Source organism: Hevea brasiliensis, chromosome 7, assembly GCF_030052815.1.
Source record: "Hevea brasiliensis isolate MT/VB/25A 57/8 chromosome 7, ASM3005281v1, whole genome shotgun sequence".
Taxonomy (NCBI): domain Eukaryota; kingdom Viridiplantae; phylum Streptophyta; class Magnoliopsida; order Malpighiales; family Euphorbiaceae; genus Hevea; species Hevea brasiliensis.
This window is the reverse complement of record NC_079499.1, coordinates 86,537,794-86,563,855: the sequence shown is the minus strand read 5'-3', so window position 1 is coordinate 86,563,855 and position 26,062 is coordinate 86,537,794. Positions and strand designations below refer to the sequence as shown.

Here is a 26,062-nt window from a genome sequence, read left to right as displayed (position 1 = left end):
AATAAATTTACGAACTAACTAATATATTATTTATAATTTTGATAAAATATAAAGACTAAATAATAATTTAAAAAAAAATAAATATAATCTAGCTACTTATTTTTTTTTATTATGTTTGCCCTAGCCTAGGCAAAACATTCTCTAAGCTCATTAGTATGTAAGTAACCATTAATTTAATGAATATTGCTATTAAATCTCATTTAAACTGCAATTACAACCGTTCAATAACTGATTTAATCATATATCAGTCAACAATCTATTAGGAAACTTGTTTTGATGATTAGAACAATCTTTAATTTATTTATATTTATTTAAAGCCAATATCAAATGTTGTTCAAAAGTGGGCTTTAGTAAAATGCCAGTGACAGCACATCAAATCACTTACAAATTCTCCCCTTAATTATGGAGACACCAACATAAAGTCTGTTACTTTATTTTAGTTTTGCGACCATGACCTAGGTGTGATTGATTTATCCAAGCAATTGGGTTCAAATTCTCACACCTGAAAAATATATCAACCAATCAAGTGAATAAGAGAATTTTAATGGTTTTGTGTCAAAATTTGGTTAGGAAAGCATACAAGTTTCATGCCTCTAGTGCTCAATGTAACTTGCTTTTTCATTTATGGGGTTTGGTTGATTTCTTAGATTCATGATAATTATTAGGCTAATTAAGCAATGTGTAATTTTATTTTTCTCAGTATTCATGATTCAATCCCTCCCTTGTCGAACACTTAACCAACTAACACCATTACCCAATACTTGAATTGTTAGTGTCTTTTGTGGACTGTCCTTCCCCTTAAAGAAACAGAAAGCCATTTGGCAATCATTGTAAAGGTAAAGAAGTCCAGCTAAAGTTGGGTGCTTTGGTTTCTCACCTTATTAAATGTCATCCTGCCTCCCCTCCATTCCTATTCAAATTTTGAACTAAACCCACTTCAAGAATAATCATCTCCAACACTATTCTTTGAGCCTCATTGAATATTTTTGAGACTAGTAAAGAGATATATTTCAGAAGCCTGTGGTTATGGAGTAAGAAGGGGGTGACAGTGAGCAAAGAGAAGTTCTAAAAATGAGCACAGCTAGGTTCATCAAATGTGTCACTGTTGGGGATGGAGCAGTTGGCAAGACGTGCATGCTCATCTCTTACACTAGTAACACCTTCCCCTCTGTATGTTTTTGCTTCATCTTCCATTATTATAGTTCTTTTCTTTCAAGAATTTTTTTAAAAAAAATCATGCTTGTAATTATTATTATAATAATGACGCTTCTCTTTTGCCAGGATTATGTGCCTACAGTGTTTGACAACTTCAGTGCTAACGTGGTGGTCGATGGCAGCACAGTGAACCTTGGATTATGGGATACTGCAGGTTTAGTGTTTGGCTTATGGGGTTTTCTTTTAAGCAGAGAAATTACCCATTTCTAAATCATTCTATTATTTTCTTTTTGAGGAGAAAACAAAAAATTAGCCTATTTATATGTGTAGTTTGTGTCTTCAGGACAGGAGGATTATAACAGATTGAGGCCTCTGAGTTATAGAGGTGCCGATGTGTTCATTTTGGCCTTCTCCCTCATAAGTAAAGCTAGCTATGAGAACATCTCTAAGAAGGTTCGCTTTACTAGTTTTTAATTCTGGGTATGGAAATTTGCCCATTTATATACAATTTTCTTGATTGTTTCCCCCCCTTTTTTTTTTTTTTTTTTTTTTTTTTTTGTCTTGGGAGGCACCAGTGGATTCCTGAGCTGAGGCATTATGCACCAACTGTACCAATTGTGCTGGTGGGAACCAAGCTTGGTAAAGATCAAATCTAGTATTTATAAACAAACTTTTGATTTGGCATGATTTTACATCACAGCACTGTATCTGATACTAGAGGGTATAATAAAATGCAGATTTGCGAGATGACAAGCAGTATTTGATCGATCATCCTAGCGCCACACCAATCACAACTGGTCAGGCAAGTCATTTCCTTCTCTTGTTGTACTTGAACAAAGCAAGTATTTGTCAATTTCATGAAGTAAACAGTAGCAATTTTCAATACTGAGCAGGGAGAAGAACTAAAGAAGATGATTGGTGCTGCTGTTTACATAGAGTGCAGTTCAAAGACACAACAAGTTAAATTTCTATATCCTAATGCCTTCTCTCGAGAGTAAAGAGATTCTAAAGACAAGTTCACAGAATAACTACTTCGAACTGCACCCATTAGAGCAATACTTGTTTCGAAAACAAACTCGAGATCCCAAAGCTATAAGATGACTCAAGTACCATTGAGCCTGAGCCAAAGCTTAGGGACAACAACAATACTTGCATACCTTGATTATATTTGGAATATATTGCAAATAATTTGGAACTTAGCTTTATGCTTGAACTGAATCTTATGTATTTGGTATAAATTTTGGCAGAATGTGAAGGCAGTGTTTGATGCAGCAATCAAAGTTGTTTTGCAGCCTCCTACACCGAAGAAGAGAAAAAGGAAACCAAGACCATGTTCGTTTTTGTAAATCAAATTTCTTCCATGTTTAACATGTCAATCTCTCTGCTCTGGCCTTCGTTGTTCTGTTCAATTGTTCACTATGTTTCTTTGAATTCTTGTAATATACTATAATATAAATATTCTAATTGATTCGCATATGATCTTTGTAATTAAATAATGCATAACTTTAAGATTATGATATCACTTTAAGATTATGATATCTCATATTTTAAATAAACACCATCATGTAATATCTTTTTCAAAATATGTGTATATATATGGGCATAAAAATATAGAAAAATTTTTTCTTAAACCTGACCTATCATGAACTTAAGATATAAATATGTAAGATTCATATATTTAATAGATGGGTCCTACTATATACATCTTGTGTCTTAAATTCATACTGATTTGGATCTAAATTAAAAAAAAAAAATCATAAAATATACATTCAATATAGGTGACTATTATTTATTAATATGTTATGTTTGATAGACCTTAATATATACTCATGATTTGAACAAGAAGTTGAAGAAAAGCAAAGGTTTTTAAGATTTAATTCAAGCAGTAAAATGAAAAGGAGAATTGCAGTTGAAGGCAAGATTTTGACGCGAGTAGCTTTTCATGTAAACAAAAAAGAAGTCTCTATTCATAGATATTAGATGTTAGGTTTTCTGCATTCAAATTCAAGTTTTAAAATACGAACTCACTCTCATTTGGTTTGGGCATTGAAGAGCACTTTGGAAATCCATTTTAAACTGAATCTCAGTATTTAAGGGGTCAAATTGAAATTTTATTAACTGACCTGAAGTGTGTGGATGATGTTGAATTTGAAATTATTTTTAAAATAGCTTAAATCAATTTCGCTTTATTTTTTCTTATTATATATTCTCTTGTATTTCTTTGTTTGCTTATAACTTGGGACATCTAATACTTCCACCAAATGCCATTGAACTAACTTTAGGTATAGAGGTCCATTATCACTTGCACATCTAATACTCCCATCAAATACAATTGAACTGAACTTAGGCATAGAGGTCCTTTATCACTTGTAATGCATGAATGCAGTGGCCATTTAGAGTTTAGCCTTTCTTTTCTTTGCTTGATTTTATGAGCCCAGTTTTTTTACTAATCCATGAATTTATTGGGTTTGACTTGTTTGGGGTATTGCTCATCATACTTTTTTTGGCATCTAATATGGAATTTATTGGGTTTGACTTGTTTGAGGTATTGCTCATCATACTTTTTTTGGGTATCCAATATGGAATAGCAAGTGCAACTGTGCATAAGGTCCATGTGTTGAGTTTTTGATTGCCTTTTCCCAAATAATTAAATTTTGTATTTTAACAGTGTGTTTTGATAGAGTTAATGAACTTTTTAAAGTAAGGTAGTAGAAGTAAGAATTAAAACATAACCCACTAAATTAATGAGTTAAAAAAGTGAAATTTTTAGAAGCTTTAAAACTTTAAAAAACCTTCCTCAATTAATGAGTTAAAAAAGTGAAATTTTTAGAAGGTTTAAAACTTTTAAAAACCTTCCTCCTAATACTTTGTTCAAGTGAGGTGAGAGAAGGGTAAATAAGGGTAAGGAAGGGTAAGTAACTATTATACCCCTGTTTAGGAAGAAGTGAGTTAATAAAGGATAAGGGTAAGGCTTACCCTCCCTTAACCCTCAAATCCTAATTTTTCTTACACCCCAAATTGGGGTGTAAGCAGGAGAGGTGAGAGCTGAAAATTATTTTATTTTTTATTTTTCTATTGTATCCTTAATTTTTTTATTAAAAATCCAATTATACCTATTAAAAATAAACTTAAAGTACCACTACAAATAAATGTTTTCTCTCTCAAGTGGCTATACATAGTTTCTCTGCTTTCAATCATTTGTTTTTAAATAGTTTGCTGTAATTATTATACTTCAATTATCATTTTTTTTATTTGTTCTTTCAATAGTTTGCTTCAATTATTATGCTTCAATTATCATTTTTTTTCTAAATAATTCATTTTTTATTTAATCTTTGTTAGATTTGTGCATTATTGTTTTGATTTATTAATTTTATAATTTATTTATAGTGGACCATTATTATTTACAAATTTAATATTTATCATAATGAGTTTACCATTTAATAAATTATCTAATAAAAAATAGTATTTTTATATTTCTAATAATTATTTATACTTCTTTCACTTCTTTCCAAACATGAAGAATATAAATTACCTTTCCTTACATTTCTATTAATTCACCTTTTTCCAAACATGAAATTTTTTTTAGAGCACTGCTAAATAGCTCAATTTGAGCTAGCTCAAATAGTACAAATGTATATAGTTTTACTATTATACCCTTAAAGAAATAGAGGAAACAGCTTAAAAATAACTTCAAACCTTGAAGTTGGTTAGGTAGCTCATTTAATGGCTCATGCAAAGGAAAGTGTGTATGCAACAAGCTATTATTGCTTGCAGCCATGCACACCATTTAAGAACTGATGATTCGAGAAGTGTGTCTATTGCATTAATGCATGCACATATGAGCTACTACATGCAGCAGTGATGAGCTAGCATAATGAATTAGATTGCAGAAAAGAATTAAATATAAATGTAAAAATAAATATTACTGGACATGATATACAATTTTAACAAATAAAATTTATATTTTTCAAAAAAATAATATATATACACATTAGAGCTTGTATAATATATATATTTCATGCAATAAAATGTTAAATAAGGGTAAGTAGCTCGACTGGCATAGAAGTATGCATCCCAACGTGGTTCAGGGTTTGAGCCCCTCCTTATGTCAAATGTCATTTTTTTTTTTCCATTTATAAGCGCACCTAACACAATACATTCTTTATATATGTATATATATATTTTCGTTGATTTAAAAAGTGGATAAGGGTTAATAGTCCGATTGGCACATACTCCAAAGCATAAGATAGAGGTTTTAGGGTTCGATCCCTCCATTTGTCCCATTTTTTTTTGTGATTCTTTATAATTATTTTCATTCCAAAATATAATATTAAATTATGATGATTGTAAGTATTTTTAAATCCTAATTAACATTTTTCCTTAAAATTACAATATAACAAATTTTTAGATTTAAAATTATAAGACATATATAAATCATTTATTTATATATACCTAGTTTTACAATATTAATACCACTTTACTACTATTAGAATAATCACTTATACAATGACCAATCGTTAAATCAATATCACTACTACAATCACCACGTGTACAATATTACCACAATTATCATCACTAAATCATTGTTTTTAATTTAAATATAGTGGGAGCTAGTTAAAGATATTTAGAGAATGATAGAAATAAAAATAGCTATTGTGACACCCCTTACCCGTGTACAGTATACCCGAGTAAGTAATGCCACACGGTGTACCGGCACACTCTAATATTCCTCAATTAATTTATATCATACTTTTGCATATAATTTAATGAAATATAATTTATTTAAGCCATTTATCAAAAGTATTATTCATTTAAGGTTCCGAAAATTTTAAAGAAAATCCGGCGGTGTACCGGCTAAAAATGGAGAAAACCGTTCTTCGGAACCTGTTAAAAACACTTCCAATATTTTTATTCCATCATCTCAAACTCCCTTTATCCAAAATCTCAACAATGTTTCTCAAACATCCATTATCAACACCAATCTCAATATCAAGATTTCAACATTTCAATTTCTATTTTCATTCATCATTCACATGTGATGTTCGCATATAGATCACAAGTAAACATTTACTTTTCCATTAACAATATAATTTTCATAATTTACATATACATCAATATACATTACACAAGTTTAAATACATATGAAGAAAAATCAACATTTAGTTACAAAATGTCAAAATGACACCTAGTGTCCTACCAATGCACATGAAGGTTGAGGTGACACGGACCGAGCAGATCTACAGGATGAACTCACCCAGTCTGTGGTCTACTGGGCTCACGGTCGGGATCTCCAGTACCTACGCGTGGCAAAAGCAACGCGCTAAGCAATAATGCTTAGTGGTGCAATAATATAATAGAAGAAAATAGCAAGAAAATAAATGTGTATACAATGTGTATGCTTTCTTTGTTTGATCTTGGTATATTCATTAATTCATTAACTTTGTTCACTTTTATTCATTTGGTTGCCCCAAGTAACCTACACTAGACGACTGGACTGGATAACGGGTAAACTGGCGCTGGGTACCTAGTACCTCGGGCCGTCACACCATCGGTCACATATGCATCTCCCGGTGTACAAGAGCGGCTAACAAGCTGTAAATAATATCAGGCACAAGGCCAAGTCTCAATACAAAGTCAGAATGGCTAAAAGCCATGAAATCACAAAATGGCATTTTTGCCATATGCAGTACTGCTAACTGAACCCTATTGGCATGCCAAACTATCCAAACCAATCTTGTTAGGTATACTAGGGCATTTGAAACTTTTAAATTTGTCAATTTGTGAATTTCAACTTTTTGGGTGTTACTATTCATCATTGGTCAACAAAAATGTTGACTTTTAGCATAAAAATGTGTACATCAACTTTGGCACTCCCAACATACCACATTTGGTGTTTAAAACTTGTTGGCATTAAGTGTTTTTGCAATTTCAAAGTGTAACCCACACTAGCAGAAAATTTCAGTTTTGGTGCCCTAACTTCACTGTTCCATTGGACACTGTTACTGTTGGAATTTGAAGAAATGTAAAACATGAAAGTTGTTCCTTATTTTGTCTAGTTGAATTTCCTTTTTTGAATCACTCCATTTGGAGTTTTGTAGCTCCAGATATGGCTCAAAAACCCAGGCTGTCCGGATATGCAGTCTGCAGAATTTTACCATATCTACAGTGCATGAACAGTGACTTGAGTCACTTGGTTGAATGGGTTCTGGCCATAATTTGGGGTAGGTTCCTTCATGAAAGTTGTTTTTCTATGTCTTAACTTGTTGCTGTAAAAATTTCAGACCAATTGACCAAATCTACAGTGACTTATGGCCAATGTTCATTTGGTCAAATTCTGCAGAGGCAGTTTCAGGGTTCCGGATTGTGGCTGAGTTTTGACCCTTTTGCTTTGGTCTTTCGGGCATGGTTTCTTCAGCAAAAATGTGCCATTATAAGCCTAGTTTCATGTCCAATTGGCCAAACATCAATTGGACAAGCACAGCCCAAGTTATGGCAGTGCAAAGGGACTGAAATTTCAGTCCCTATGCTGCTGTCCATAGGGCAGTTTATACTTTCACTTTACCATCCCATTTTTCAGTTCTAATTAGAGTCAACCTACCTAAAATGGTCACTAATTGACCATTAATAAGTCCTCTAACCATTTCCAAAGCTAAGTCACCATTTCACCTTCCCAAACCCTAATGTTCAACTAAATTTACTCATAAACCTTAATTACATAATTAGTTCAATATCCATGCATTTTAATACCTTAACCCTCATTTCCAGCCACTATAAGTTTATTAAACAATCAAACTCAATTCTCCATAGGGCTGCTGAAAATTGAAGGTACCCTTAACACATGTAATTTACTTCAATTCCTTAAGATTTCTTAGCTCAAAAATGTTCTAACTAGAATTTAAAAGAAGGAAAATGAGATTGTAGCACTAACCTCACTTAGGGCAGATTTTTCCCATCCTCAAAGTCTTGGTTTCCTTTTCTTTTTGCTCCCACAATAATCATCAAGATGATAGAATGAATTTTTGTGTTGGTAGTTAGGGTTTTTAGTGGAAGGGAGTTAGGAAAAATGGAGGGAGGAAGGTTTGTTAATGGTGGAATGTGTGGGAGGTGAGTGAGACGTTTTGAAGAAGAAGAGGGCTGCTCTTTTTGGTTTCTAGATTCTGCCTCCTTTATCCATTTTTATTGCATTTTAATTGTCTTGCTTAATTGTGATTGGCCATAGCATTTTTAATTACTTAAGCATGACATCATAATTCCCAATTTAGCTCCTTTTTCTTTCTTTTCTTTTCTACCAAATTTCAATTTAATTTTTAGCAATATTTATTCATATTTTGAGTCATAATAATTATTTACTTAACTGGACAAGTCGGCCAAAATTCACCTCTGAAGGCGAAATGACCAAAATGCCCTCCATTTGGCTTAACGGGTCAAAATTGGCTGTACCGATTGAAAAATTTTTCTAGGTATTTTCTTAGCATTCTAATGCCATGGGAACCTCAATTACCCTTCTCTGGAGTCCCAAAAATTATTTTATAATTTTTCCCCCGGGTCTAGGGCTCCTCGTTGCGAGAACCGCAACTTCCCTCCGGTTACCCATCGCTAGGGCACCGGCTCGTTTAACTTGATTGTATTTTATTTCTAAAATTTTTACTAAATTTTTCTTATTAATATTTGAGTTAATTATGGTTCCTGACTTTAGTTTGAATATTTTTCCGGATATTCTAGCTGTCCGGACCGACACCGGTCACCGGAACAGTAGGATGTACGGAGTGGTTATCGGGAGGGTGTTACAGCTATAGACAGAGATATTAAGATTATCATATATATAAAGATAAATAGAGGGAGAGAGAGATAAAGATGTGGAGAGAGATATATAGAAATGTATAAATCAATATGTGTTTATTTTGAAATAACTCTTGTGTGTGTGTGTGTGTGTATATACAAAAATTTATCGAATAAGAGCTAATAGTCCGATTGGCACATGCTCCCAAGCATAAGGTAGAGGGTTTAGGATTCGATCCCTCTATTTGTCCTTTTTTTTTTCTCTTTTGTGATTCTTTATAATATTTTTCATTAAAAAAAATATAATATTAAATTATAATGATTGAAAGTATTTTTAAAGTCTAATTAACATTTTTCCTTAAAATTATAATATAACAAATGTTTAAATTTAAAATTATAAGATATATATATATATAAATTATTTACTTATATACACCTAGTTTTATAGTATTAACAACACTTCACTACTATTAGAATAGTCATATATACAACTATCAATAGTTAAATCAGCATCACCTCTATAATCACCACATGTACAATATTACCACCATTATCATCATTAAATCATTGCTTTTAATTTAAATATAGAGGGAGATAGTCAAAGATATTTAGAGAATGATAGAAATAAAATGAGTTATAGATAGATATATTAAGATTATCATATATATAAAGATAAATAGAGGGAGAGAGAGATAAAGATGTGGAGAGAGATATATAAAAATGCATAAATCAATAAATCAACACATATATTGATTTATGCATTTCTATATATCATATATATAAAGATAAATAGAAGAAGAGAGAGATAAAGATATATTTCTCTTCTCATCTTTATCTCTCTCTTCTTCTATTTATGTTGATATATATGATATATAGAAATGTATAAATCAATATATGTGTTGATTTTGAAATCAACACATATATTGATTTATGCATTTCTGTATATTTCTCTCCACATCTTTATCTCTCTCTCCCTCTATTTATCTTTATATATATATATATATGATAATCTTAATATTTCTATCTATAATTCTCTAAATATCTTTGACTATCTCATTCTATATTTAAATTAAAAACAATGATTTAATGATAATTATGGCGGTAATATTGTACACGTGGTGATTATAGCGGTGGTGTTGATTTAACTATTGATTGTTGTATAGGTGATTATTCTAATAGTAGTGAGTGGTGTTAATACTAAAAAACTAGATGTTTATAAGTAAATGATTTATATATATCTTATAATTTTAAATCTAAACATTTGTTATATTATAATTTTAAGGAAAAGTGTTAATTAGAGTTTAAAAATATTTCAAATTATTACAGTTTAATATTATACTTTTTAATGAAAGGAATTATAAAAAATTATAAAGAAAAAAAAAGGGCAAAAGAAAGATTCGAACCCTGAACCCTCTACCTTATGCTTTGGAGCATGTGCAATCGGGCTATTAGCCCTCATCCGCTTTTCAAATCAACGAAAATATATATATACATATATAAAGAATGTATTGTGTTAGGTGTGCTTATAAATAAAAAAATAATAATATCTAACATAGAAAGGGCTTGAACCTTGAACCACGCTGAGTTGCATGCTTCTATGCCAATCAAGCTACTTGCCCTCATCCAACATTTTATTGCATGAAATATATATATTATACAAGCTCTAATGTGTGTGTTTGTATATATATATATATATATATATATATATATATATATATATATATATATATATATATATATATATATATATATATATATTTATTTATATATATATATAATATTATTTATTTATATATATATATATAATATTTTTTTTGAAAATATAAATTTTATTTGTTAAAAGTGTATATCATGTCAAGTAATATTTATTTTTACATTTATATTTATCTATATCCATATAATTTGTAAGTAAATGATTTAAATAACGATAATAGTGGTGATTATAAACCGTGGTGATTTTAGTGTTTATAAAGTATATATGATTTTATATATATATATATATATATATATATAGTGAAATTTACATCATATTTTAATATTTTATATACTGAAAAAATATAAATATAATTAGTTTGACCGTCACCCTACCTACACTAATCAACCACCGCCATCATTATCATTCTAACACCACTATCAAATTTTAAATCAATTTTAATATGATACTTACTTTAATATCAATATTTATTGTTATAATATTTAATTTCATTTTTGAAATGCTATTTACTTCATTTCAATTCATATATATCAAATTTATATCATATTTCAAGTTAAAAAAAATAAATATAACTTATAGTATCACTTATCATTAAAAATCAATATATCTCATCTTATAACAAATATATTATATTTAATAACTTATAGTATATAATATCTCTAAATTTGTATGTTTCCCATAGCATTAATTTTTAGAATTCCAACAGCTGCTAGCATCTTAATTTGATATTGGAAAATGTTGTTTGGTGAGTAGATATTAAATGAAGAGATTTTATAGTTAAGTGGCTTACAAATGAGCTAAGTGACTTACAAGTCATCATAAATGGCTCATATATTAAAAGGATAAAATAGTAATAAATTTCAATTTAATTACTAATATGCCATTTTGAGCTAGCTCAATTTGAGCTGTGTAGCATTTTTATTTTTTTTATTGTAACCCTCTTCGCCCTTTCCCTTCCTAACCCTATCTTATTCTTCCATTAATTACATTTCCCTCGCCCCATCCAAACAGAGCCTAAGTAAACTCCATGAGTTGTATTGTGACTGAAATTCATTACCAATGAATTCAATTGAATTTTAAAAAAATTTGTAAACCCTTACATATAAATTAAAATTTTACAAAAATTTATTTCAATTAGTTTCTTTTTATTAATTAAAAATTTATTTTTAATTTAAAAAATTATTTTAAAAAATAAAAATTATTTTCTTTATTGTGTGAGATTTTGTTTTTCAAATGATTTATTTCAATAAACAAAATTGATCCATAAGAACCTCTTAGCCATTTCTTACTTTGGCACCCTCTGCTTTGGCACCCTCTGCTCCTCCTTCAGAACATTCGTTTCTTCTTCCTCTTTTTATGCGTCTAAGCACTACCTCTCCTCGGCCATGGCCCCATTACTCCCACCTGCCGCTAGCATCACACGAGCCTGTTCAGCCTGGCCTGCGGCCTACAACTACCATCGTAGCACCAAATTTCTCCTTGGATCCCAGCCGTCTGCTTAATGTTGCGGTGATAGTCCGTGTTGATAGCGGGGAGATGACACTGATGACCGTCTGCTCAAGCAGTGCGGCGCTGACATCCCTTTGAATGCCCCATGGACACCATAACCTTCAGCGCAAATGCGGCATCACCATCGCCTCCGAGGTTTTTTTAATTCCTCCTTTTTAACATGATGTACTTGTGTTTTCATAAAAATGTAACAAAATGAAAGCTTTTATCTTTGCTAGTTTCTATTTAAGATCACTACCCTTCATGAGCAAAAATTTGGAATAGTATATATATATATATATATATATATATATATATATATATATATATATATATATATATATATATATATATATATAACCTATTCTGACTTTGTTTGCTATCCAATAAGCACAACTGTTGGCAGTATGAGGAATGTGCATTATTGATGCGTACTTTAATTAAATTTGGCAATCTTAGCTGAGGGGGGAAGTTGTACTCTCAGCTTTATATGTTTTTAGTGTGATTGAGAAACGAGTGAATAGTGATGTAGTCATGTAGCTTTAGTGTTTGTTTAGTATGCTATTTTGCTCTTAAAGCGTTAGACTTCTTGCATCAACATTTGTATCTGATGAAGGAATTATTGTATGCAAGCTACATCCATTTCATGGAAAGAAAATGAACTAAACATGGTTGATACACTTGGACATGCTGATTTTCGTGGTGAAGTATATGACCTACCTTGGATTATTTTTTATTGTTATTCATGTTAATATTGTGCAGGATCCATCTTTTATGCCATTATAAATCATAATCTAGCTCTTTTCCATGTTCTAGTTTTCCATTAAGGCGTTTCTAGCTTTTACACGGAATAGAATTATTTGCTTGCGCACATATAAGCAAGAACTATGATGTATTGGTATGGTTTTGGAATGTTCTACACCATACTCAATCTAATTACATCATTCCCAATCCTAGACAAGACATTCTTGGAGAGTTGTTAGGTTGTCTCTTAAACAGTCTCTTCCTCTTCCCCCCCTTCTTGTGTTAGTGCCGTGTAATTGGGTTATTAGGAAAGGGGGCGACAATACTACATGTCTTGGTGCCAATGTAGAATATGGAAAATTCTGTTTTAAAAAGCCCAAATGTAATGATTGTCTATGTGACTATGTCCATGTCTGCATCCATCTATAAAACATGAACATGATATCCTTGCTCTCAATCCAACCATACAATCATGTATATATATTTGGCTAGGATATAGGATTAGATCTAATAAAAATACTTACGTCTTAGGATGTTATCAAATGAGTGGTTAATATGGGAAAAAGAGAGATGGGAAGGTAAGCTATTTGACTGTTTTGCATCAACATCAATAATCTCCCTCCTTCCTCTCTTCTCTCTCTCTCTCTCTCTCTCAACTTCTATTCTTCTCTCCTTCCCCCTTCTGCAGGAATCATTTGTTAGTGAAATGTTTATATGATTTGCTATTATCATTGGACTAGTTGCTTGGATGGCTATTTGACTACTTTCTTTTATTATCTCCGATCTGGTTCTACTTATATTAACCAAATGAACTGGCATCAATGGGCTATGGTACAATCACACCACATGCATTAATGAGTTTAGAAGCTTGTGGAACCCTCTTTGTTACTCCTGGAATGGAGGTTCTTTCCTGACTGCTCATCTTTCTGCTTCTGTTTACTTCTTGCGTGGTTGAGTTTGTTTCGTTCCCTCACAATTTGTAAAGAAATTCTTTACAATGCTCTGCATGCTTCCTTAGGGGTCGACTTGTATGGGTAAATGAATTACAATAGAACCTTTTGAGTTGATTAAACTTCTAAACTTGTATAACTTATTGTCATAAACATGCATTATATTTGTTGATGGCTGGTTCCCTTATATGATGGTTATATTTGTATTTATCTCATGAAAAGTTTTCCCTGTAGTCAAAATATCATCTTTTAATTACTCTAATCACTGGTTGATACTTGCTTACATTTTGTTTGACATTTTGCAGACATATGATGGCATGATTGTGGCTTAACATTCACGGGATACAGATCTTGACATAAGAGGGAATTTTGCCTTGTGTTACCCATTTTGTTGTTTCAAGATGAATGACATTAGATATGTTTCCTTGTCACAGTTCAACCCAGTTCGGACTAAGGAACTTACTAATGTGCATGCCGTTTGCAAAGGCAAGAATGTGAGACTATGTCTGCCTAGCCTCGTATGCAATGGCTAAATTTTGCAATTTTTATTAATTGATTCTATTCTTATGTTTATGAGATACCCATCCTCACACCGTCATATAAAGCATCTGAACATAATACTAACAAGAAAGGGCAATTAACCAGTCGTTCATTCTCAATCTCTTGATAAATGATGTATAACATAAATAAAAACATAAAAAGGGAATTATCCAATTGTGTAGGTTGTAAACAAGAACTGCACCCAAAGGACATTAGTAAACAAAACAGTTGAAAAGAAAATAAAACTAGAAAGTAGAGTGAAAAATGAAAATGATTCAATGACCAGGAAATTCATAACTAATTTTTCCCTGCATTACAGTTTTCCATGCACTCACATTGTATCTGTAAGTAATTTTACTTTAATGTTCAATAAAGTTTGCATAAAAATTCACGTTGCCGCCACTTTAAGGAATGACTTGAACACAAAAGGAAAATTAGGAAGACAAGCAGCTTTTTGATTTATGATAAATAACTTAAATCATACACTTGAGATATGCTAATAACATTAGAATGCATCTATATGCAGATGACTGTTGTAGAAGCCATTGATTATGTTGCTTCTGATGAGCTTACTGAGATGAGTTTCACTTAATATTTTTGCTTTTCTATTTTTGGTTTATATGACAACCGTTTGGCATATGTGAGTCTTATAAAATATCTTAGGCCATCTGCCATTACATTGATTTTGCATATAGTTCATATTTCTGAAGCGTATTTCAGCAGCATTGCTCAATTGCTCTTGCTGACTGGTACAGAACATATCTGCATTGATGACAATGCATGTTCTTCTGTGGATCCTTGCTGCCAATATGATATTCTGTTGTACATGCAGGTCACGCTAAGGCCATTCAGCTAAGAGAAAGATGCCTAGATGTTAATAGGCGTGAGCCCATGAATAAGAAGCCAAAAGAATGAAATAAAATCTAACACAATTTTGCAAACTTTTACCTAAATTATTGAATATAGCAGAGCAGCTACCATATATGAGTTCATTATGTCTCAAAATATTGGTATATATATATATATTTTAGACAACACTGAAGAAATATTCTTTGAAAATGGCAAGAGAAATTTATACTTGGATTATGTGAAAGAATGAAGAACTGCTTCCAGATATGAATTTTGCTGTGATAGTTTTTGCACATATTAGTACATTTGTATTGTTTTGGTGACAAATCAGTGCTGAGTCTTTCTGCTTCTTCCTGATAATGTTTATCCATACCCACTAAATTCAACAAGGCAACAGCCTTTCTTTGAAATCATCTCCTAAATATATTCAAAAACTTGAAACGGTACTGTAAAGTTAGGGTTCATTATCTGAATTGTTGCAATCATACAAGAAGAACTGATTGCTGATCACCGAATCAGTAAAGACATGTTTATCTGCCTGTTTTATTTAAGTTTTATTTTGCTTTGGATTGAGACTTAGTAATCACTGTAATTATACAGAAAAGAAATTGAAATTGGTGATTGGTGTATTCTATGAAGGTGGTTTAAATTGGAAACATCAATTAGCAACCCTAAGCTGATCCCACCACATTAACACATAGCAATCTTGACTTGCATGGCTTGGCTCGGTCCAGTAGCTGAAAACACATCATTCATTTGACATAATTAGATTTGAGTTTTTATTCTCTTAATCTTCTTAAAATAGAAATAAAAATTTTACCGTATAGTCTATGTTATATGGTAGTGAGTGTTGGGCACTGAAGGAGTCGTATGCCTCTAAGATAAGAGTTGTGGAGATGAGAATGTTAAGGTAGATGAGTGACCATACTAGACTAGATAAAGTCCGTAATGAGAGTATTAGAAAAAATGTAGGAGTGGTGCCAATTGGGGATAAGTTGAGAGAAAAGAGATTGAGGTGGTTTGGTCATGTGAAGCGTAGATATACAGAGGCTCTAGTTAGACAAGTAGAGCACATTAGGTTAGAGGATAGAAAGAAAAAAGAATGGTAGACCTAAATTGACTTGGAGGAGAGTAGTATAATATGACTCAGAAGCATTATATATTTATGAAAATTTAATTCAAAATCGTTTAGAGTGGACAAAATGAATCTATATAGCCGACCCTAAATTTTTAGGACAAAGGCTTAGTTGAATTGAGTTGAGTTGAGTTTAATCTTCTTAAAATAAATAAAATTATGGCTGAATTTAGTTGCCTTATGAGGATGAAAATGACTAACAAGACTGCAGGTATCAATTGGTATAATGGTCAAAACCTAACCATTTGATGTTCACACCGTAGTTTCCATTTAGAATTGTAAAAAGCAAGAAAAGTTGAAAATATTTAGCCGTTGATCAAGAACATTCCAAGGACAGAAAAAACACAAAAATAAGACGGAAACAAGTTACGAGAATAATTCAAAACGGCTTCTCTTTAATAAGAATTATACAATCCTTTCTTTCTTGCCAACTATTTTTATTTTAAACTTTTTTTGTCTATTCTCTACTGCTTTCCTATCTCATACATAGAAAGACTTAATCAAATTCAAATAAAATGAAAAAGAAAAAATTTCAAAAACTTTGCACTTTCTTTATTTAAAAGAATTGAAATTTTCAAGTGAATCTAATTCATCACAAATCATAAATATAAATATATATTTTTTTCTATAATCGGCTCTAATCTCGAAATATCTCAACTCTAAAAGCGATTCGCATACCACTGAATTAAAATTATGATTATAAATATTTAGATAATTAACAAATAATTTATTATCTTATAATTCTAATGGGGTGTTTAATATAAAATTAATAAGTGTAATTATTAACTTATAACTTTTAACCCTTATTAATATATATTTAAAATAAAATATATTAATTTTTTATTTCATTAATATTTATACCTTTTCAGAAGCTAAATGTTAAATAATTAATATTTAATTATTAATTTTTTAATATTTTACCCAACATATCCTAATATATATATATCTATTTTCACTCAAACTAGCAATTTATTCAAAAATTATGAAAAATAATAATATGTACTTTCAACTAAATTTTTATTCCAAAATGATAATATGTATGTATTGAATATTTTTTTATTAAAAACTAAAATATATTTTTTTTCTCTTATATTCTTTTCCACTATTTTAATGCTTCCTAGTCCCATGTTTTGGTTATGATAAGGATTTTCAAAATTGAAAATGAAAAATCAAATCTAAATGGTAAAATATGATTAAGCTTTGAAGAACTCTCCCTTGCAGTCTCTATCCAGCAAAATGAATCTAAGCTCTGCTTTCTATGCAAATCGCAAACGGCGCCCACTAAACCCTGTCAACATTTTTAAATTCAAAAATGTTGACTCCTACTCGTCCACGGTTCGGTTCAACTTTTTAATCCAACTAAACTTACCGGTTTGATTACAATCCAAACCATATAAATAAAACTACTTGATGATCAATTCAAGAATTGCGGTTAAAAGTGCGAAATGTTCTTGAGAAAAAGAAATTATTAAAATTTAAATCAATAATTTTTAAAACTACAAAATAAATCAAACCCAATTTATCGATCCGATTAACGTTTACTGATTTTACGTTTCAAACCGGAATTTTTAGTTTCTGTTTCGCCCACCCTGCTGGTATATAGATCCATCTTCCGTATCCAGAAACTGAGACTACACATTTCGTTTTTAATCTTCGCCTTCAAAAACCCACATTTCACATCTTACATATCGAAAATCAGGACAACCCATTTCGTTTGATCTTCATTTCCAACAGCCCTTCAATCCCTTTTATTTAAAACGCGGAGAAAGAGAGGGAATTTGGGTTAATGGGCGCTTACAGGGCAGATGATGACTACGACTACTTGTTCAAGGTGGTGTTAATAGGTGACTCTGGGGTTGGAAAATCCAATCTTTTGTCAAGATTCACGAGAAATGAATTCAGCCTCGAATCTAAATCCACCATCGGTGTTGAGTTCGCCACCCGCAGCATCCATGTCGATGACAAGGTCGTCAAGGCCCAGATTTGGGATACTGCTGGCCAGGAAAGGTATATTTAACTAACAATTTTAAATACCAAAAACAATACATTTCAGATTCTGCTCTATGGGGTAGGTTTTCTGTTTAGCAGATAGTATGAGGAAACTGCATTAGCTTTGTTCTTGATTCTTATATTAGATCTGTGGTGTGAAGTGCCTAGAGGTATAGAATTACCATTTCTATGCGTTTTTGGATTTTTAAAACGGTTTCTCTATGATAACTCTATCGCCTATTAAACCTGGAAAAAGCTGTAAAGAGAACATTTTTATTGAGTTATTTTGGGATCAAGCATTAAAGCTATTGATTATATGCCTAAGCTATAGGACAGTTAATAATCAAAGTTTGAATGCCAGTCCTGTTGATTAAGCAATTAAAAGCTGCTTGTTTGATCCTGGTTATTCAAGCAGTAGTCAATTTTGATCCCTCTATATGTTTCTGTTATCGTCAGTGGAGAATGTTCATGGCATCTGCGTGCAATGTCTGACAGGGTTTTTAATGTCAGTAATAGAACCTGAAAGGTTTCATGTGAGTCCCACCTATCATAAATATTAGGGTTTAACATTGCCTTTTTGGTGATCGGAATTTGCTTGGGAATGGGTTGTCGATCTGTGTTAAATATTGATGATGGCCGCATTATCCCTCTCATTTCTTGCGCATTTGCATAGTGTCTGACTTGGCTCAACAGATGTATTATTAACTTGAAAGCTTTTTAAGGCAATAATAGCAACAAGTTATATCTATTTTCTTCAATTCAATGTGAAAGTAATGGAAAATTCTTCAAATATTTGATCATAAAATGATTTCCATAGATATCTGGATATTGAAAACTGATGAGAAAGGACTGGCTGCAGTTGGCAATGGCTAATTCCTGTTTGTTTTTCTTAGGGAGTGCTTTTTCTTATATGATAACATAAACACAAACTTGAATTTTCAGTATTGTTTTGCTGTCTTTAACCAATGAGCTGGTAAAACAAATCTATAAAGGCTGGTACAATAATTGAGATGTTAATTGCACTGGCCAGAACTAATGCTGCTTGGTTTTTTTTAACATTCTTGAGTACCATGAGTTATTCTCAGATTTGGTTGTGCATTATGAGAAGAAAACAAGTTAGTTTTGTTATCTGATCTCCGATTTTGTTCTCTCACCTCCATTGTGAAACAATTCCAGGACATACAAAATATTTCTTTTAAGGAATGCTCTACAGGTTACAATTGTTGCTTCTTTGTGCTGTGGCGTTTAGTTTTCCTTCCTTTTTTTGGAGGTTTTTTTTGAGGAGCAGGGAACTAGGCCACTATGTATAAATGAAAACTTGTTTTCATCCAGGCCCTGAAAATTACCACTTTTTCTTTGGTTTCTGATCATTAATTAGCTTGGTTGGACAGATTTATGTCCTATGGTCACATTACTTTTTTAAACAGATTTTCATCTATTATACTCTTTCTTCAGATATCGTGCGATCACTAGTGCATACTACAGAGGAGCTGTTGGTGCCTTGCTTGTCTATGATGTCACTCGACATGTCACCTTTGAGAATGTGGAGAGATGGTTGAAGGAGCTTAGAGATCATACTGATTCCAACATTGTTATCATGCTTGTGGGAAACAAGGCTGATTTGAGGCACTTGCGTGCAGTTACAACTGAGGATGCCAAGGCATTTGCTGAGAGAGAAAACACTTTCTTTATGGAAACCTCTGCCCTAGAGTCCTTGAATGTTGAAAATGCCTTCACTGAAGTACTAACTCAGATCTATCGTGTGGTCAGCCGGAAGGCTCTTGATGTTGGGGATGACCCAGCAGCCTTGCCTAAGGGTCAGACTATTAATATTGGCAAAGATGATGTATCAGCTATGAAAAAAGTTGGTTGCTGCTCAGCATAATTGGAAAAAAAGAAGCCTTGGTGTTATTAGTAGTTTCTCCTTTTAAAGATATGCATTTCAGTGGTTTGAAGATGTCTCTATTTCTCTCAAACTTGCAAAAGAAGCCATCTGGAGTGCTCACATAAGGCATTTGTAGTTTGATGGCGTGCTTAGAGATTAGCAAATTTTAAGTTGAGAGACAACTTAAGGGTTCAGATTCAATAGGCTGTCACATTTGGCTGGCATTTCTGTTACTTGTTATTCTTTTGTATGTTTGTTTCCATGGGTGTTGTTGTAATCCTTTGACAGATCCAACCCTCTAGATCAGGTTATATTTTATTGCTCATATTTGGAAAATATGTCGAGATAATGGTGTCTTTACAGGATTGATTAATCGATTTGCTTGCCCTGATTTATAATTTTATATGTTTATAATATTACTTGCACGTCAACAATAGAATCATCAAGCTTGTGATTTTAAGGCAGGGATTTGCTTGCGTTAACCTAACATTCCAAATGACAGTGCTGCTTCCGAGTCTCCCATAACAGCTACAGTGTTTTCCTTGGATTCATCAACACATCAATGGTTTGTCAATAGAAAGCAAGATACTGCACTGCTGGGTTTGCTTTAAAGGATTAGATTTATTACATAAGTACTGATTCATGTTTCATCTGCGGTCTTAAGTATTTCATGCATGCCCAGAACTGTGTGCTACATTCAATACCCAGAGCTTTGTGCAAGTTTTCTAACCAAGATTGTGTTGATGAATTAGCAACAATGGTAAAGATCTCTGTATAAAATTAATGATGAGGATACTGAAAGGCGGATAGGCTGCATATATCACCAGGTGACCTTGCCAGTCATCAATAGTGAGATTGAACTCCAGTAACTATTCCCAGATAGTCTCACATTTACCGTTAAGCCAGGACACCATTTGAAAAATATTAACCAGCGAAGCATGGAAATGGTAATATTTAAAGTTTCCCTATTCAGGAAACGTTTCCGACACGGAAACAGCGAGACACGACATAAACACATTTTGGAAACGCGTGGAAATTGATTAGGTTAAAAACGCTGGAGCATAGGACCAAAGCCGCGTCGCAGACAAAGGAGGAGGAGGAGAAGAATTACTTGGTCGGCGCATGTGGCTGGATCATCAGACGATGGTGCAGGTGGCTGGAGACAGCGGCGCAGGTGATTACTATATTTTTATCTTCCTATTACCCTGTGTTTTTATCTTCCTATTACCCTGCGTCTTGGTTGTGTTTTTCATAAGTTTCTAGTTTTCAAATTTTTATGGGTTATTATTTGTATTTTAATTCTTACACAACTTGTTGTCATGTTATATATATATATATATATATATATATATATATATATATATATATATATATATATATATATATTATGCTCTTATTTTGTTTTTTATATTTACCTATTTCTTCACATTTTTGTTTTCTAATGTTCACGCATCCATTTTCGTGTTACGGACAAATACTAATACTATTTGTAATGCTTGCATCGTACAAATCAATTGCACCATCTAAGAGCAATTGCAAACAAATCCCAAGCTGAAATCTGATGCTTGAACAGAATGCTTAGGCCCTAGGCTAATATTTTCAAGTCAATCAGATAAAACTAGATAAAAAAAAAAAAAAAAATCATGCCTAATCTCTACTCTCTCTGTTTCTGTGCTCCCATATTCATCAAGACGCAGCAGATGCATCATCCTAGTCTATGACTTCTTAAATCTTCTTACAACGACTATGAAGCGCTCCCTCTATTGTTCGGTATGCACACCTGTTCTTTCTCTGTCTCCTTAATTTCATAAAAAATAGTTCAAGATTCATAACTGAATTGCTTACAAAATCAGAGGTAATGGGTTCTTCATGTCCTGCATCCTTACCCCCTAGAGAACCCTTCTCAATTCTCTCTCTTGCAAGCTTCAAGAAAGAGGCCAGTGATGGATCAACTTGGTTGCTAGGTGGGGTAAGGCAAAAATTAGCAATCCTGGCAAATGTCCTTTCTCCCTCTAATGGACCATTTTGCCATCTAACCACATAAGTGCAGAGGCACTCTTCTCCTCCTCCTTGCTTAAACTTATGTTTCTTGTTCAGTACTTCAGCAACAAGAGCATCAAAAAACTTAACATCACCATTCTCAAAATTATATGATGCACAAAATGTCTTACCCAGAACAACCTTTTTGCAATCATGGTCTTGTAATTGGACACTGCTTTGCCTAAACCTCTGCTTGAAATCTTCCAATTCTTCCAAGGTCTTGAACTTCCCAACATCATATATTTCATTAAAATCTTCTGGGAAATTAACGTACTTTACAGTGAGCATTTCATTATCCCATAAAAGAATCACGTCGTACCATGCATTATCCTCTGGAGACTGGAATTCCATAGCCAAATCTCGAGTAGTTTCTTGTTCCAGGAGTTGGATTCTTGAGGGTTCCTGTAGTAAAAGAATTTAAAAGTGATGGAGAATTGGATTAAACTGGAGTAACAGTACTGGAGATTTGCTTTAAATTTAAAGAAAATTTACCTGGTCGTTTCTTGTCTTCTTTTCGTAGTTGAAGAATTGATCGGGTTTTTGCCAAATAAAAGTTCTTGTAATGTAAAGAATTACGGTGATCTGGATGGTTCAACTACTCTACGTTCAGGACTCTGAAAGAAGGGATAAGCTGGATGGGAAATGAAGGAAATTTTATTATTAATAATTTATATTGCCATTTATTTTATTTTTGGTTGGATTGAACATTAACTATTTGTGAAGTTTTTTTTATTTATTATGTTTCGCAAATATAAGGACAAAAAAAAAAAAAATTCAAATTTGAATTTTGAACCTTTCCTTACTACCACCGGAATTGCTTAAAGAAAGAAAAACTACCACAGGAATGAATCGGGGGTACAAAAATTGTGAAGTGTTAATAGTTAGAGATTTTTTTTTTAATTAGAAAATAGAGGTGGAGCTAGAAATTTATTTTTTCAAAGTTAAAAATAAATATTTACGGTATTAATCTGATTAATAAAGTACTCTGTATCCCTTAAGTCCCTTAAGTGAGGTTAAGTATTTGATCTTAAAAATCTTTATTAGAAGTACATTATCCTCACGATGGATCTCTCTAATGTGAGTATGCCTAATCTAGTGAACTAAAAGATACATATAATTTACTAAAAAAAATTAAATGATATCTTATTAAAATATAATTAAAATAAAAATATAAATATTAAGAGATTAACATTAAATAATATGAAAAATATGAACAAAATTTATATAAAAGTGTAAAGAAAAAATATAAAATATTGAATGAGTAAATAATAATTCTTTAAAAAAAATGCAAAAATTTATAAATAAAATTTTAAGGGGCAAATAATAACTTTCTGATAAATATATTAAATTTTATAGGTAAATTTTATAATTTAAAAAATTTTAAGGGCTATGCCCCACCGCTTGAGTAATTTCACCCTGTACCCACTAGATTAATTAAATAAAAAAACTTAAATTTATATATAAAAATAAATTAATAAAACTAATTAAAAAAATTAACCCAAAGGGAGATTTATGATTTTGTCCCTATGTATTATCATTATTTACAAGTCAATTATCATATTTTCAAAAACTCATTATCAATTCTCGTATTTTCAAAAATTCATTAAAGAGTCGATAAATTTTGCCTTCATTTATAATTTAGTCATTCCATCTATTTTCAACTCATTTTTCTGTTAAAAATTTAGTCAAAAGGGAGAGAGAATTTTTTTTAAATGCAAAATTACTCTTTTTCTTCACATATGTTCTCTACCTGTTTCTGTTCTTCTTCCTCTTCTTGTCCCTTCCTCTCTACAAGCACAAAACTTTTTCTCCCAATTCACTACTGTTGTAATTGCCCTTGTTAGCTTCTGGCCACCACTTCAAATAGGCAGTCGCACAACTTCAGCCCATGGCTTATCCAAACCACCTGCCTATGCCTAACTTTTTCTTATTCCTAAAAATACCCAAATTCCTTTCAACCTTAGTCTCCATCCTCCCTTACTCAAAGCTTTTATAAAAAATGTGTAGAAAGAAATAATTCTCATTTCTTTTTAGGTTGAGTATTTCTCAAACCAAGATAAATTTAGTCACATAAGCAGAGAAATTCACAATATCGACAACTATGGTGTCATTATTGTGTATCGATATTGATAATATCAGTAAAATGGCTTGAAAATGTGTGTAAAAATGTCAGATTTGACATGTCGATTGTCGCAAGGATTTTGCGGTCGCCGGACGATATTCACCGAAGTAGAAAAGTGAGGAGTCACCACTTTAATTTTGAGAAAAATTAAATAAAACCATTTATTATTTTCTTTTAGAAAAAATTCGTAAAGCCACTTCTAAAACAGAGATTCCAGGTTTGGGGTCCGTATATGTGTGGGGAAGGTATTAGGCATCCCACATAGTCCTTCAAAGAGGGCAAGTAGATTTAACGATGTGCTCATTATAATTTAAGACCAATAATTTTAGGGTTAAAATTACGATGTTGATTCTCATTATTTATTAAAGGAATGTTTGATATTTCATTATTCTGGATTTCCCAAGAACACGGGTAAGTGGGACGGCCCCAAAGTGAGTTGAGATTGAGTTTGTTTAATTTATTATGTATTTATTAAATCCCTCCCTCCCTGAATTAGGACTCTAATTCTGAAGAGGCATTATTTGATTCCTAGAGATTTATAATGAGTGAGGAGGACTCTCGGCTCACTCATTATTCACCTCCTCACTGGCATCCAAATAATTGAGGGTGTGGTGTGTGTAGTGAATATGCATGAACCGATATGGGTATTGTTGACCCCGTATAGCTCAAAATGAGCATTGATTTTGATGATAACAAAACTCAAACAGAATCTATCTAACCCAACTTTAAAGTGATGTGTAGATTCCTTTTCTTATTCATAAAGAATTTTTGAAGTTGCATCGAAGGAGGAAGAATACTTAAAGGTATCTCAAGTCAAATCCAAGATGAGAAAGAATAAGTTTATGAAAGTCAAGACTCAAGGTAAAGGTATGAAAGTCATAGAGTTAGAAATTGAGTCTTAGGTCTTATGTGAAAAGAATAGGTGAGAGTTTAGTCAAATGGAACTCAAAAATAAAACTTTATTTTCCGATTACTTTTTCTCATCATGACCTTGGATACTGCTACTGGAACTTATTTTTCTTCTTAAGGTCTAAATTATTTTCTTTAATATTACAAGTTGAGACATGTAGCTGTTGACTTAGTTTGCTAACTGCTTTGCGAAAATATTAGTTTGCAAATGTGTTTGCTAAAACATTAGTTTACTAACTAGTTTATTGCTGTTGCCAAAATTTCATTAATTTACTAAATGATCAGAGCTGCTCAATTTCGCACAAAAAGACAAAATAACGGCCATTTTGTCTTGAGCAGTGTGTATAACGTTCCAAAAAGGTTTCAAACGGTCTAAAATGATTTGGCACTATAAATACACCTTCTTTACTTCATTTTACACTTGATGAAAGCTTACATTTGAACTCCAACTTTGATTTTTCATTTATTGCTTTCATTCAAGAGCTTTAAAGTCTTTGAGCTACCATTGGCAAATCAACTCATCTCTTCTTTATAGTTTGATTTGTATTGAGTAAGAGTGAGTGTTAAAAGATTAAGTTGCATTTAAGAGAGGTTGTACAAGCACCTATTGAAGCTTGAGAGAGAGTAAGTGCTTGTGATAGCACTTGTCAAAGGTTCAAGCTGCATTGGTAAAAGCTTGGTGTTGAAAAAGTATAAAGGGCTTTTGGTCTCTTGCCTTTAAAAGAGCAAATAGTGGAGAGAAGACTCAAAGAGGGTTCTTTGA

The 26,062-nt window shown here is 32.0% G+C and overlaps 3 protein-coding genes and 1 long non-coding RNA gene across 7 annotated transcripts; 3 read left to right on the top strand and 1 right to left on the bottom strand.

Annotated features, from left to right (window-relative positions):
• Window positions 1-849: 849 nt before the first annotated feature.
• LOC110672682 (rac-like GTP-binding protein RAC2) lies at window positions 850-2,631 on the top strand. 4 transcript variants are annotated; one of them, XM_021835522.2, is made up of 7 exons: window positions 850-1,170; window positions 1,282-1,369; window positions 1,499-1,608; window positions 1,731-1,794; window positions 1,893-1,952; window positions 2,049-2,114; window positions 2,403-2,631. In XM_021835522.2, exons 1-7 carry the CDS (start codon window positions 1,072-1,074, stop codon window positions 2,420-2,422), a joined length of 507 nt encoding a protein of 168 aa, XP_021691214.1. In that variant the 5' UTR covers window positions 850-1,071; the 3' UTR covers window positions 2,423-2,631. The 4 variants fall into 4 exon arrangements, with proteins under 4 accessions (XP_021691214.1, XP_021691213.2, XP_021691215.2 ...); XM_021835523.2 differs by having other exon boundaries at window positions 852-1,123; window positions 1,893-1,957; XM_021835520.2 differs by having other exon boundaries at window positions 856-1,170; window positions 1,893-1,957.
• Window positions 2,632-11,912: 9,281 nt separating this feature from the next.
• Window positions 11,913-14,410, top strand: LOC131181684 (uncharacterized). The gene is made up of 2 exons (XR_009150181.1): window positions 11,913-12,292; window positions 14,136-14,410. It is a non-coding gene; the product is annotated as an uncharacterized LOC131181684 (long non-coding RNA).
• Window positions 14,411-17,963: 3,553 nt separating this feature from the next.
• On the top strand, window positions 17,964-20,626 carry LOC110672699 (ras-related protein RABA1f). Its single transcript, XM_021835547.2, has 2 exons — window positions 17,964-18,361; window positions 19,799-20,626. Exons 1-2 carry the CDS (start codon window positions 18,141-18,143, stop codon window positions 20,226-20,228), a joined length of 651 nt encoding a protein of 216 aa, XP_021691239.1. The 5' UTR covers window positions 17,964-18,140; the 3' UTR covers window positions 20,229-20,626.
• A 1,327-nt stretch (window positions 20,627-21,953) lies between these two features.
• Window positions 21,954-22,949, bottom strand: LOC110672698 (uncharacterized). The gene is made up of 2 exons (XM_021835546.2): window positions 22,761-22,949; window positions 21,954-22,670 (listed from the first exon to the last, which is right to left on the bottom strand). Exon 2 carries the CDS (start codon window positions 22,617-22,619, stop codon window positions 21,954-21,956), a length of 666 nt encoding a protein of 221 aa, XP_021691238.2. The 5' UTR covers window positions 22,620-22,670; window positions 22,761-22,949.
• Window positions 22,950-26,062: the final 3,113 nt, after the last annotated feature.